This window comes from Podarcis liolepis (genome assembly GCF_965112155.1).
Source record: "Podarcis liolepis genome assembly, chromosome: 10".
Taxonomy (NCBI): domain Eukaryota; kingdom Metazoa; phylum Chordata; class Lepidosauria; order Squamata; family Lacertidae; genus Podarcis; species Podarcis liolepis.
The window spans coordinates 30,298,952-30,311,336 of record NC_139562.1 but is presented as its reverse complement, the minus strand read 5'-3'; the positions used below and the strand labels follow the sequence as shown (position 1 = coordinate 30,311,336).

General features: G+C 43.7%; 1 protein-coding gene across 1 annotated transcript; it reads left to right on the top strand.

Annotated features, from left to right (window-relative positions):
- Positions 1–660: 660 nt before the first annotated feature.
- RPL3 (ribosomal protein L3) lies at positions 661–8,285 on the top strand. The gene is made up of 10 exons (XM_083464241.1): positions 661–801; positions 1,844–2,036; positions 2,777–2,945; positions 3,791–3,926; positions 4,683–4,869; positions 5,272–5,432; positions 6,360–6,461; positions 6,750–6,845; positions 7,463–7,582; positions 8,187–8,285. Exons 1-10 carry the CDS (start codon positions 799–801, stop codon positions 8,229–8,231), a joined length of 1,212 nt encoding a protein of 403 aa, XP_083320367.1. The 5' UTR covers positions 661–798; the 3' UTR covers positions 8,232–8,285.
- The last annotated feature ends 4,100 nt before the right edge of the window (positions 8,286–12,385 follow it).

The following is a 12,385-nucleotide window of genomic DNA, read 5'->3' as shown; positions in this document are numbered from 1 at the left end:
TACAATTTCTGTGGGTCAGTAAAAGCACAGAGCTGCCTGAGCATCAGCGACAGCAGTGCAGGGAAGCAGAAGGGATTTTCTGTAAGGAATACTGTAATTTTCTTCCTCAGTCTCCTCCTTCCTCTTTATTATACCTAATAAAATGTGTATATCACATGACTGTAAATAAACAAACAAAGCCACAAAGCGGTTCTGAGAAAAACCTCTTCCGACTTGGAAGAGGGGCTGCTGAAGAGATCTATGGAACCCAAAAGCTTGCATATTCAGCCATTACAAACTTTAACAGACGCCTCCAAACTAACACCATCTTCTCTGCTTTGTACATCCTACTGCTGTTGGGGGGGGGGCGGAATATAGGTTTATGCTTGACTCCCGCGTCGTTGATAATCCTGTCCTTTCACAGACAAATTTAGGGCCCAATTTTCCGGCCTCCAGTATTATGACTAGATAGAGACACCCCTCCCTGATCCCCCATTGAAAGGATGGCATTTGCTTCCTCGTACGCATGCACCAGGGACCTCTCGAAAAGCAGTCCTTCACGCGAAATCGCATCTTCGGAGGAATGCAGAACCCTCCCGGCATCCGTAGCCTTTACTTAAAAAAAAAAAAGATGAAGTTATCGTTTACTTTTGTCTCCTCGCGATATTTCGCATAGATGATTACAGTGCACGTGGGACCGATTTGGAAACGCATGCGCACGCGTATCGACTGGATGCGTCTGCGCACGCCTAGGAAGCGAAGGGATAAATAGCGCACGCGCGCCTTTCTACTTCCCTTCTACATCGGCTCGGAGACAAAATGGTAGGTGGTAGTTGGGCTTTGCGGGAAACATGCAATCCGCTGCCATCGGGTCAGTGGTGATTCCGGCCGCGCTCAATCCCGGTCTATCTCGTTTTAGGGTCTTTGTTGAAGGCATACCGAGGATTATTTGGGTGCTACATACGCCTCACTCCTTAACGGGGTCCTGGGCCTATTCTCATTCCCGATAGCTGCTGAGTTGGCCTAACGTGAGGTTGCCTGCCGTCATCTCTTACCTCATCTAAAGAAAGGGTGTCTTGAAATTGCTGAAACTTGTTATAGCTACGTAGGCAGCAATTCCATACTTAGGCGGAAGGCCCCATTGGGACTTTCTTCTGAGTAGACGTGCATAAGATTCGTATTGTTATTCCGGAGTGCATTGGTAGCATCGCCCTTGCTAAAACGCCTTGAACATATTAATTACAGATAATTTTGTTAGGTCATTGCATGTGGTTGACTAGAACAGTTCCACCAAGGAGCGTGGTCTGTCATGGCTCTTAAGGCAGGAATGGGAGGGCGTGTGGCTGTCCGGATGTTGCTGGCTCCAGCTGCTTCTATCCCTGATCTGGGGCTGAGGGGCGATAGTTTCTTTTTATAGTATAATCTTTTATTTTATTTGAGGGACAAGTTGTACTGTACTTAGTAAATGCTTTATGCTGTTGTCTTAAAAACAAAAAGCCTCTATTACCTCCGGTTATGGTTGAAGAGTTAACTATAAAAGGGCCATCCTGACTGTATTTTTATAGAAATCTCTCATAGGGTGGGTTGGTTATTTAATGCAACATTGTGATCCTTGTGTACCTGTGTGAGATGTAGTATTGCCAATCTTGCAAGGAAAACAGGCTAGGCACGTTGCTTGGCATGCACTGCATTACTGTACACAACAGAAGCACACTTTAGTGTTGCTCCCAAGGGATTTATTATGGGCAAGGGAAGTTTCTCTCCCAGGGTGTTTAGAGCATTTCCTTGCCTTCCTAAGAACCCTGAGGTTGAGGACTTGCAAAGCTGTCTCCTACTAAGCAAAATGTCTTTGCCTCCCTTCTAGTCCCACCGCAAGTTTTCAGCTCCCAGGCATGGGTCTTTGGGCTTTCTGCCTCGCAAGCGTAGCCGTCGGCACAGAGGCAAGGTGAAGAGCTTTCCTAAAGATGACCCCAGCAAGCCCATCCACCTCACTGCATTTCTTGGATACAAAGCTGGCATGACCCACATTGTCCGTGAAGTTGACAGACCTGGCTCCAGTATGTATTTCTTCTCTTGGGAGGGAAGTTAAATTGATACTTGGCATTGATATACAGTGGTACCTCGGGTTACATACGCTTCAGGTTACAGACTCCGCTAACCCAGAAATAATGCTTCAGGTTAAGAACTTTGCTTCAGGATAAGAACAGAAATCGGGCTGTGGTGGCAGCAGGAGGCCCCATTAGCTAAAGTGGTGCTTCAGGTTAAGAACAGTTTCAGGTTAAGAACGGACCTCCGGAACGAATTAAGTACTTAACCCGAGGTACCACTGTACTTTAGGACACTTCACATAATAATTTTCAATACTACTACAATGTGACATTAATAGCTTTGTTATTTTAGATGAAGGTGTGAGGCTGGAAGGCAGCAGCTTGCCTGAGTTTACTTGCTTCATAGCCAAGATGGAGTATGTATGAGGTGGGACTTGCTGTTCTACACTACCAGTCCATGTGCTCTATCATTCCTAGTAGGCAGAAGAAAGAAGTGGATTGTTCTGATCACCAGAGTTGTTGTTTATTTGTGTTTGAAAAGACCAGGCAAAAGAATTGTTGCTGCACCTATTCCTCACCTTATGCACTCCTTTAGCTTTTCAGGACAGCACATATGCCCCATGTTAGCCTTTAACCTGACAACAGAAGGATTAGGTTGCTTTTGGATGATGTTTTAATTTCCCTCAGTTATATAAACTAGGCTCATTGCTATCTTTTAGTGCTCATCTGTTCTGTTATCTGTTTCATAGAGGTCAACAAGAAAGAAGTTGTTGAGGCAGTTACTGTGGTGGAAACCCCTCCCATGGTGATTGTGGGGATTGTCGGCTATGTTGAAACTCCCCGTGGCCTTCGCACCTTCAAGACCATCTTTGCCGAGCATATCAGCGATGAGTGCAAGCGTCGGTTCTACAAGAACTGGTAATTATGGCTGAGATTCTAAAGTTCCCTGAGTTAGGAAGATGCAGGAATAGTTAGCCCCAATTATATTGCTCTCTTGTAGAACTATGTAGAACTGAGTTGGCAGCAACTCAGTTTATATTGCACTAAGGGGGTACAGTTTTATGATACCCTCTTGGGTATGTGAACACTACAGATGATGATTTCTCGACGGGCGGACATTAAAAAATCACCTTTGGTGCTTGTTGCTGATTGTCGAGCACTGACTGTAGTTTGCTATCTTAGGAGAGTGTAGTATGACTTCTTTCCTGGTGGCAACAAATTTCTAGTTGAGTTGCCTCCTGGTATAGTCTTAACATGGATCTTGGGAAGGATTTCTCCCCCTTACAGTGTGGTATGTTCATGTTAATCAGGGTACTATAACCGGTAACCTTCCTGAATATCTGAACTTGAGGTATGCAAATGTAAAAGTTGCCCTTTAAGATTTGTGGTTGTTTATGTTAGGAAGGTAACAGTGGCATTATGGTGTTAAAAGGCAAGATTGGAAAGCTATAAGCGAGTAAAGTGAAGTTAACCCTATGAAGTAGAAATGGAGCTTCTAAGGCAGAATACATTTTCTTAATTACTGTTCTGTGCAGTGCATATTAATGTTCTTTGTATGAAATTATGGCAGCTCCGCTCAGCTCTGGCAGTCTTGCCCTTGCTTGATGAGCTCCAGGCTCCGCTTGCTGGTGGAAAAGGCTCCTTAGAAGCCAGCAATGAGCCAAAACTGATTCCTGTGGCAGCTTCTTCCACTCAACCACCTCTCTGGGTGGGCTGATGAAGGGCTCTGCCAATCCCCATCTCTGCTCTGCTCCTCCTTGAAGGCATAAGTCCAAGAAGAAGGCCTTCACCAAGTACTGCAAGAAGTGGCAGGATGAAGAAGGCAAGAAACAACTGGAGAAGGACTTCAACAGCATGAAGAAGTACTGCCAGGTTATCAGGGTCATAGCTCACACTCAGGTGAGCTCTTGCCTTGCCTATTTCCTGAAGCACATATGAATTCACAGATAGTTTAATGTCAATGGCCAAAGATCTGCTAATAGCAGATTAAACAGTTGGCTGGTAGTGCTTTTAAAGTCTTGTGAAGTAAATGGGGCCTCATTGCATCTGGTATTTGATGTAATATTTACCTAGAAGCTATTGTGCCATGATGCACTTCCTATCTTTCAACCCTTTGACTTAGCCCTTTTTAAATACAGCTTTGTGACTGTAAAATTGGACGATGCTTTATAAGCCTTTCAGAATCCTTTTAATGGAATATTGAAAACCAGAAAGTGGCAAGTACTGGAAGGATACAGGATTTTGTCAGTTCAGTCAAACCTTGCTGCCCCACAATATAGTTTATTTCTTCAAAGGTTTTATAATTTGGCTATTTCACAATAATTTGTCTAAAGGCTCTTGTTTAACTTGTGAAGGGTCTTGATTCTAATATATGCAATGAGCTGTTGATGAATGCATCAGAAAAGAAATGTGGGGTCCTTTGATGCAGCCTTTAAAATGCATTGTTTGGCTCAGAAGGCCCTCAAGGAGAATGATGGCATTGGATGAAATTTATGTCATTGGTTAATGTTGCAAACAAAATTTTTTGTAAAAGCATTAAATTATCCTTCACTTTGGATTGATTGAGCTAGAAATAATAATTGATACTGAAAAAATGCAAACATGATTAGGCATTTTGCCACAACCAGTGCATTAACTCTTTATTTGGTATCTCAGATGCGAATGCTTCCGCTTCGGCAAAAGAAGTCTCACTTGATGGAAATCCAGGTGAATGGTGGCACTGTAGCTGAGAAGGTGGATTGGGCTCGAGTGAAGCTGGAGCAGCAAGTGCCCGTGTCGACTGTCTTTGGCCAGGATGAAATGATTGATGTCATTGGCGTCACAAAGGGCAAAGGGTACAAAGGTAATTTATTTCCCAGTCAACAATATGTCAAAAATTAAACTACTAAGGGAGTGTCCTTAACATCCTATGTAGTTTATTTGGCTTTGGTGTAAAGAGGGTTGGCAAAATATTCTTGGTTTGCAAGAGGCTGTTCAGTGATGAGATCATGGAATATGCACTGGGCGCAGTGCCCGATACCCATGAGGAGTCATTCCATGCTGCCTTCCTTCTGAGACCAGCTTTGCAAGAAATGGGAGAGGGTTTCGTCACTTCAGGGTGGTCATTTGTAAGATCCCTTTATTTTAGTATAGTAATCTCACGTGTCTGGAAGACATTTCAGTGATTTCCCACACAGTTGAGGCTCCAGTCAATTAGATGTTGGAGCTAAGTAGTTCTAACAAATTCCATGTCTCTTCCTCTTAGGTGTTACCAGCCGGTGGCACACCAAAAAACTGCCCCGTAAGACTCACAGGGGTCTGCGTAAAGTGGCTTGTATTGGTGCTTGGCATCCTGCTCGTGTGGCCTTCTCTGTGGCTCGAGCTGGTCAGAAGGGGTACCATCACCGCACAGAAATCAATAAGAAGGTATGGATGTGCTTTGAATAATAATAATAATGGTTCCAGTCCAGTTGGAGCCTGAAGCGTGTTCTGTGTTCATAAAATGTTACTGCAGAATGGCAGGTGGGTAGAAAGAGATTGTGTTGTTATTGGAGTTTGATTTACTTAGCTGGATTTGAGCCCATGACTGAAAAAGTTCTGTGCTAAGCACTTCTACAACAGTGTCCGCTTCACTTACCACTTGCCCTACAGCACTGCAGGTTGTGTAAGAATGCAGCATTTCACTAAAGAGCAGCCCATTCTGCTAAAATTCTATATGGAAATCTTGTCCTAGTTGAGCAGTTGGGACAGTATAGTTCCATACCAGTAATGTCACTTGCTGGCCAATCGCTACCTCCCCCTCAACTGTAAATATGTGAGTGCATTCTTAAAATGGTTATGAGTCATTGCAAGTTCTAAAGATAGTCACTGCAGTTGATTACAAGCATTGTAATGGTACAACTTGCTTATAAATATAACTTTCCAAAGTGAAACATTCCTAAGCTTAACGTGTAGGAGATACCAGTGTACCAGCTAATACAAAGATTGCAACTTCCTTGGAAATTAAAGGTTTTTTAAAGAGGTATGTCCTGATTGGTGGGCCACAAATTTTTGTGTGGCTTTGGAGCCAGGATTTTTGAGTGTGTGGTCACCACCAATCACTCTTGACATGCTTGAGTGACAAGGTCTTTTTACATTTGTTTAGGGTTAATTAAGGCAAGAAACATTGGAAACTTACAGCCTGTTCAGAATCTTGCCTTCTCAAAACCTATAATGGGAAATTAGACCTCTATAGTAGGGATCTGTGAGTTGCCAGGTGTCACCAGATTCATAAACTCTGGTGTTATTTTTTTGTGTGTGTTTCATTGTTGAAAAGTATTCATTTCTTTCTCCCCTTTTTTGTTTTTCACATAGATCTACAAGATTGGCCAAGGATACACAATCAAGGATGGCAAGCTGATCAAAAACAATGCTTCAACAGAGTATGATCAGTCCGACAAGAGTATTAATCCTCTGGTGAGTGGCTTTCAAATTTAAATGTGGGGGTCTGGGTAGAACATCATTGGGTGGAAGCCTGTGTGTCCCTCAAAGATTTGCCACTGCTGCATTTTGGAGGCATAGAGTAACCTTCATTGCTTTTAGTTTTAAGTTGTCCATGCGTTCTGCCTTCTGCTTTGGCTGGACATTAAAATCTCTGGCCTCTGAATCCCATTGGGGGTTGAGGGGAAACTGCAGAATTCAGAATATCGGTGGTATGTAGTACTAAATAATTGCCATACACATTTATTTGCTCTTCTCACACAGGGCGGATTTGTCCATTATGGTGAAGTGACCAATGATTTTATCATGTTGAAAGGCTGTGTTGTTGGGACCAAGAAGAGAGTTCTCACTCTGCGCAAGGTGAGCTGTGGAAGGGTGGTGACTGATCTCTTTGAAGTTTCCTTTGCTAGATGAGGTGGTATAGCTGTCTGTTTGAATATTGTAAGCTTTCCAATGATGTCAGGGTGCTAGAAGGCTAGCATTTTCTGTACCAGATTGTGACACTAAAAACAGCAAATGGGGGCATGCACATTGCTTCCAATAGATCAGCTTCTCCAAGAAGTGTGAGAGGGCTTTTATTGCTCATTGGCCTCTTTACATTCTTAGAACAGTATACAGCAACCAGGCTTTCCAGCAGGGACAATCCTCAGGTTGTTGGCTGCTGACCTCTGTTTATATAGTTAGGCCATAATCATGTACTGGCAAATCAGGCCTAAATTCTTCATAAATGGCACATTATGCACAGTGGTTGAATGGTTGAATGCAGGCCTGAGATCTAAAGTTAATATTGTTCTTCAAGCCACATACCAGGCGGGTGGGGGGGGGGTGTTAGAATTTGCAGTACAATGTAGTAGTGAAGCTTGAAGAGCTGTAGAAAAATGTTTCTGAATTACTGGCTTTCCATTGCTTAACCTTTTCCATTTGAGATTTTGCAGTTGCCTGCCAGTCGGCCTTACTCTATGTCCTTTCCCTCCTAGTCCTTGCTTGTGCAGACCAAGCGTCGGGCCCTGGAGAAGATTGACTTGAAATTTATTGACACCACTTCCAAATTTGGTCATGGCCGCTTCCAGACAGCTGAGGAGAAGAAGGTTTTCATGGTAAGAGCACTTCCTTTCTAGTGTCCAGTATATAAGCTACTTGCTGCATCTGCTTTTAAGAAAATGGTGTTTTGAATTGATCTTTTAATGCCTATGTAATTGAACAGTGGGCAACACAGAAATTTGTTTGAAGGTATGTGAAAAGACTTACTAATGGTTCAGGATTAGTATCAGCTCTTGCATGTGTAAATAGATTAAATGGTATTGGCATAGTCTCAATTCAACCCTAGTACATTCAAATTCAGTTGGGGGACCTTTGTGTGCATTTACCTACTCCAAATTTGCAGTTAAGGCACAACAGTAGTTGCTCACATAAGAATCTTGCTGACCACACTTTGTCTAGCATTTTTGGGAATCTCCAGAACCAGCAAGCATTAAGTGGTCCCTCAGGAATGTAACCAGTAGTCCACTAGTGAACTGCTATATGCTGTGGCCAGTTGGTGGCAGCAGACTTTTAACAATTGTGTTGTGTTCCATAGTCTATTGGCTTCTGTCTCTTTTTAAAAAAAATCCACCTGTTAATTAATGTTAAATGGTTTGGGATGTGTCTTGAGATTATGGATCTCCTGTTGTTTAGACTGACACATTTCTATTTTCTTTGCAGGGACCACTCAAGAAAGATCGCATTGCCAAAGAAGAGACCGCTTAATTTCTGGAATGCTGTTCTGGCTTGTAGTCTTATAATAAAGCTACAAATATCAAATACACTGTCTGCTTCATGTTTTATAAATGATAGAAATGTAATTGGTCTTTAGGTGGGCTGTGATAATTGCTTGGATTTTAAAATGTTATATAGCATTGCTCTTCTGCAAGACAGGGTGCTATGTGGCGGATTCACCCTCATTTCAGTAGACTTGCTGATGTATGGGCAGCAAACTTTACACAGAATCAAGTGTAAAAGCATCTGCTCCTAGAAACAGTCGGTTTCAAATAATGAATTTAAATGAAAATTTAGTTTGAAATGAGGTAGGAACATAAGAAGCTACCTTTAGACCAAGTCAGACCTTTGTGTTAAGGCAGTATTGCCTGCATGGACAAGCAAGGTTTCACAAGGCTTTCTCCATTCTACCTGGAAATACCCTTTGTTGAACCTGGCACCTTTTATATGCAAACCCCACCCCCACTTTTCTCATAATACAATGTTCCGCTTTACAGCAACCACAAATCTTTCCTGTCAGGACTGGTACATTCCTTTAGTAATGCCACACACTAGGACTTCTCCAAAACTAGGCAAGGTAGGTTGTCCAGTACACTCTGTTCCAAGGTTGCTTGGAAGGAAATTTTGGTTGAACAGGTATACAACATAAAGGAATCTGGTTTAAACCAAAATGCTTTGTCTGCATGATGGTGCACTAATTTTGGGAACATCACTGCTGTGAAGTATTAGGTGACATTTTCCACCTACATCATCTAACATGCAGTAGGGAGGGGTCTCCTTCACCAGCAAAGCAGCACCCAGCAGGATTGAATCTTCCCATTTCCAGGTGATGAGCGGAGAGTGCAATGCTACCAGCTGCATAGGGTTGCTTTGCCAGCACTTATTGACAGGATTCAGTTCCCACCCTCCTTGGCCCTATGGATGATCCTCTGGATAAGACTGACCTGCATGCCCAATGTTCCCCACACCTGTGCTAAGCAACTCTAGCTCCTTAATACACAGGACTCTTGAAGGAGAACCTACCTGCATTTCTAACCCAGATGTACAGGGAGGGTCACAAACAGAAATAGCCTGGTTCATGTTTCTTTGCTGCTTTGAATACATAAGAGCCTTGCACCTGTACCATTCCTTGTTCCTTAGTCTGTGTTTCCAGAGTCTGCACTTCACTTGAACCACAGGATTTGAGTGAGATTATAATTGAAGATGGACAAGCTCAGGTTCCAGTATATCTCAATTTCTCTCCAGGTTTGGTCTGCGCTGCCACCTGAATAGCATCCAAGAGACATTTAGAAATCCACCTGACAAAACCTCTGACTGCAGCCTTCAAAGAAAGCCAAGACAAAATGCTATTGAATTCAATAATAATATAATAATAGTGGAACCTGCATTTTTAGGAAAGTATTACTATTTTTATTTATATTTATATCCCCACCTTTCCTCCAAGCACCTCAAGGTGGCATACTTGTTTCTCTTCATCCCCACTTTATCCTCACAACCCTGTGAGGAGGTAGCCGAGTGATAGTTCCTGTAATGCATGGCTTATGGGCATTCTCCCAGGAATGTGTAAGAACATAAAGGATGTTTCTCATTTGAGTCCTAAACTGGATCTCATTTGAATTAGGTTTGCTATAGACCAGTGTTGCCCAAAGGTAAGGTCTGTGGACCACCAGTGGTCCCAAATATTCAGGTGGGGCATGGCAGAAAGTTTTAATTAAAAATGAACAACTTTAGTATCTAGTACAGCATATTACAGTGGCAAAACAGCAGCAAGAAAAATCCTTAAGGGGTATGTATGCCAATGCCCTCATCAATGCATCTCCTGTTTTCCACAGTGACCAAGCTTCCATATAAAATAGCTCAGGGAACTCAAATGTGACTGATTGCCTTGCATATAGGAAATGTCCTTGAAAGCAGCCACTCAAGTGATAATTGAATGGACCAGTAGGTGGTGGTCTCTGCTCTTGCTGAACTGCCTGCGTTCTCCGCCAACCAGCTTTTCAGTTTCTGCCTTCCATGTTTAGGACACAGTCGCCACAGCAACAGGTAACAATCAAGTGAGGTCACAGACCAGGACTTTGCTGTGGGCAAGAGGTTTCGTTCTCAAGATCAGAGATTTGGGAACAAGGACAGAGAGCAAATAGTTGTGCACTTAAATACACCTTTGGTAACTTGGTTTCTCATGTGATTTATTTTGTTATGGATGCAGTAGTGCAGTTAGGTAACTTCAATGGTTTCCATTCTAGCTGGATGGTATGAGAACTTAGAAACAAAAAACTGGCCCCTGAGGCTTTTTTTTTTTGCTTTCCCCCCCTTCTCCCAACCAATCCCTGTTGTGTTCTGCCTTTTAGATTGTAAGCCATCTTTGTAAGCTGCTCTCCTGACATGTGTGGAGGGAGCTAAGAGCTTAAGGAGTCAGAAGTGAGACTTCAGGATGGCGTGTTTAGAACCCCAGCACTTTTAATCTTTGAAAATAAGCACTGATTGGCTGTTACTCTGGCTCAGGGGCAGGGAGTGTCTGGCCTGTGGCCCCAATGTGTGCTGGCACAGGGTCCTGATCTGGCCCACGAGGCTGTTTTCCTCACACCATGCCCATCTGCCTCACACCTCTCTGTAAGATTCTGTGTGGCTGGGTAGGGATTGACTTTCCAAAGCTTAATTAAGAAACAAAAACAGTTTTCCTCTGAGGAGGATGGTTCCCTCACATTATTTTTTAGAACCCCAAGAAGTATCCATTTTTGTCCCTACCCCACCCTGTTTGTCAATTTTCATGGACTGCTCTGGAACTATAAATAGTATTGGGATTTTTGTTCACGGGCAACCAGGCACCTGCGGCTTTATTAGCTATATAAGACATAATCCCCACACGCGCAACTTTTCCCTCCACTACAAGTTTCTGACCTGAGAAGCTCTCCTTGCCATTTTCTATTTGGCTCATCCATGAAGGATCTCAGACACGGGTTCACCACTGAACCTGGTAACACTAGATCCAGGTGGCTATTTTGCAAATAGCCTCTCTCTCAAAAAACCCCCATAGTTCCCCAGCCTGCTTCAGGAATGAGATCTTGTGGGCCGGTTCTGTCATTAGGTAGTGAGAGGCAGCCACCTCCAGGCAGCTGACTTGGGTGTCAGGAAGGGAAACCAAATTGCTCTTTATTCATTTATTTTGTGGCAGCTGTCTTTTTACACAGAGCTGTCCAGAGACATTTTACTACCTATGGTGAATGACAAGTAAACCGCCCTGAAGCCTTCTGATGAAGGGCGGTATATAAATTTAAATAAAATAAGTGGCTGCCCACTCCCTGTTCCATTGTAGAGCAGCAGACTGAATTGGCTGCTGAATTTTACTTCACTGCTGATGACAGGATAGTATCCTTTACCACACCTGAAACAGCAGTCAGATTAGAGGACCCAGGACAGGTGATGTGACAGCAGAGCAAGATGGCTGGGAGCTCATTAACAAAGGGGGGGGCTACTGCTGTCCCCCAACACCTGCTGCCTGAGGTGGTCACTTCACTTTGCCTAATGGTAGAACCGGCCCTGTTTATACCGCTTGTGGGATTTTCCGCCTCAGGTACCAAACTAACGTGGCTGGTCTTCAAAGCTAGGCACCTTGATTTGAGTCCTGTGTCCGTGGGCAGGATGGTTGAGTGCGAGTCTTCACTCTGCCTCTGTTCCCAGTCTCCTCTCCCACTTTGGAGCTGCAGTGAAAAGCAGCTGCAACTTGCTAGTGAAGACGTTAACTGGTGTTCCAAGGCTGCCTCAGGCACACAAGGAGGTGGGGAGCTTTGGGTTTTGCGTTCTCTGTTCCCACAATTAGCTTCACAACTGGCCCATCTGACACTCTTGCATTGAAGCCGACCTCCAGCTTTGATCAGAACGACAGGTGGAGCACACTAAGTATGCTTAACATGGCAGAGGAGCTTATTAATGCGCCCAAGGGGGATGAAGCAAGGCTCTTTCAACAGCTTCTGGCTCTTTGCTGGTGCCTTGGCTCACTGCCTCCACCCCCCGCCAGACCCCTTGAACGACGTATTATTAACCCCCCCCCACCCCACCCCATCCTGCGCTGTGCTGTTTTGATGCTACAGATCTAACTTGAAAGTGTGTATTTCATTCTAGGGTGTTTTTTTTAAAGTTCTAGTAAC

Bases quoted from the DNA above. Each gene is read 5' to 3' on its own strand.
- RPL3 (XM_083464241.1), top strand. The intron at 2,946-3,790 runs GTAATTATGGCT...TCCTCCTTGAAG, and splicing joins CGTCGGTTCTACAAGAACTG to GCATAAGTCCAAGAAGAAGG. The intron at 6,462-6,749 runs GTGAGTGGCTTT...CTTCTCACACAG, and splicing joins ACAAGAGTATTAATCCTCTG to GGCGGATTTGTCCATTATGG.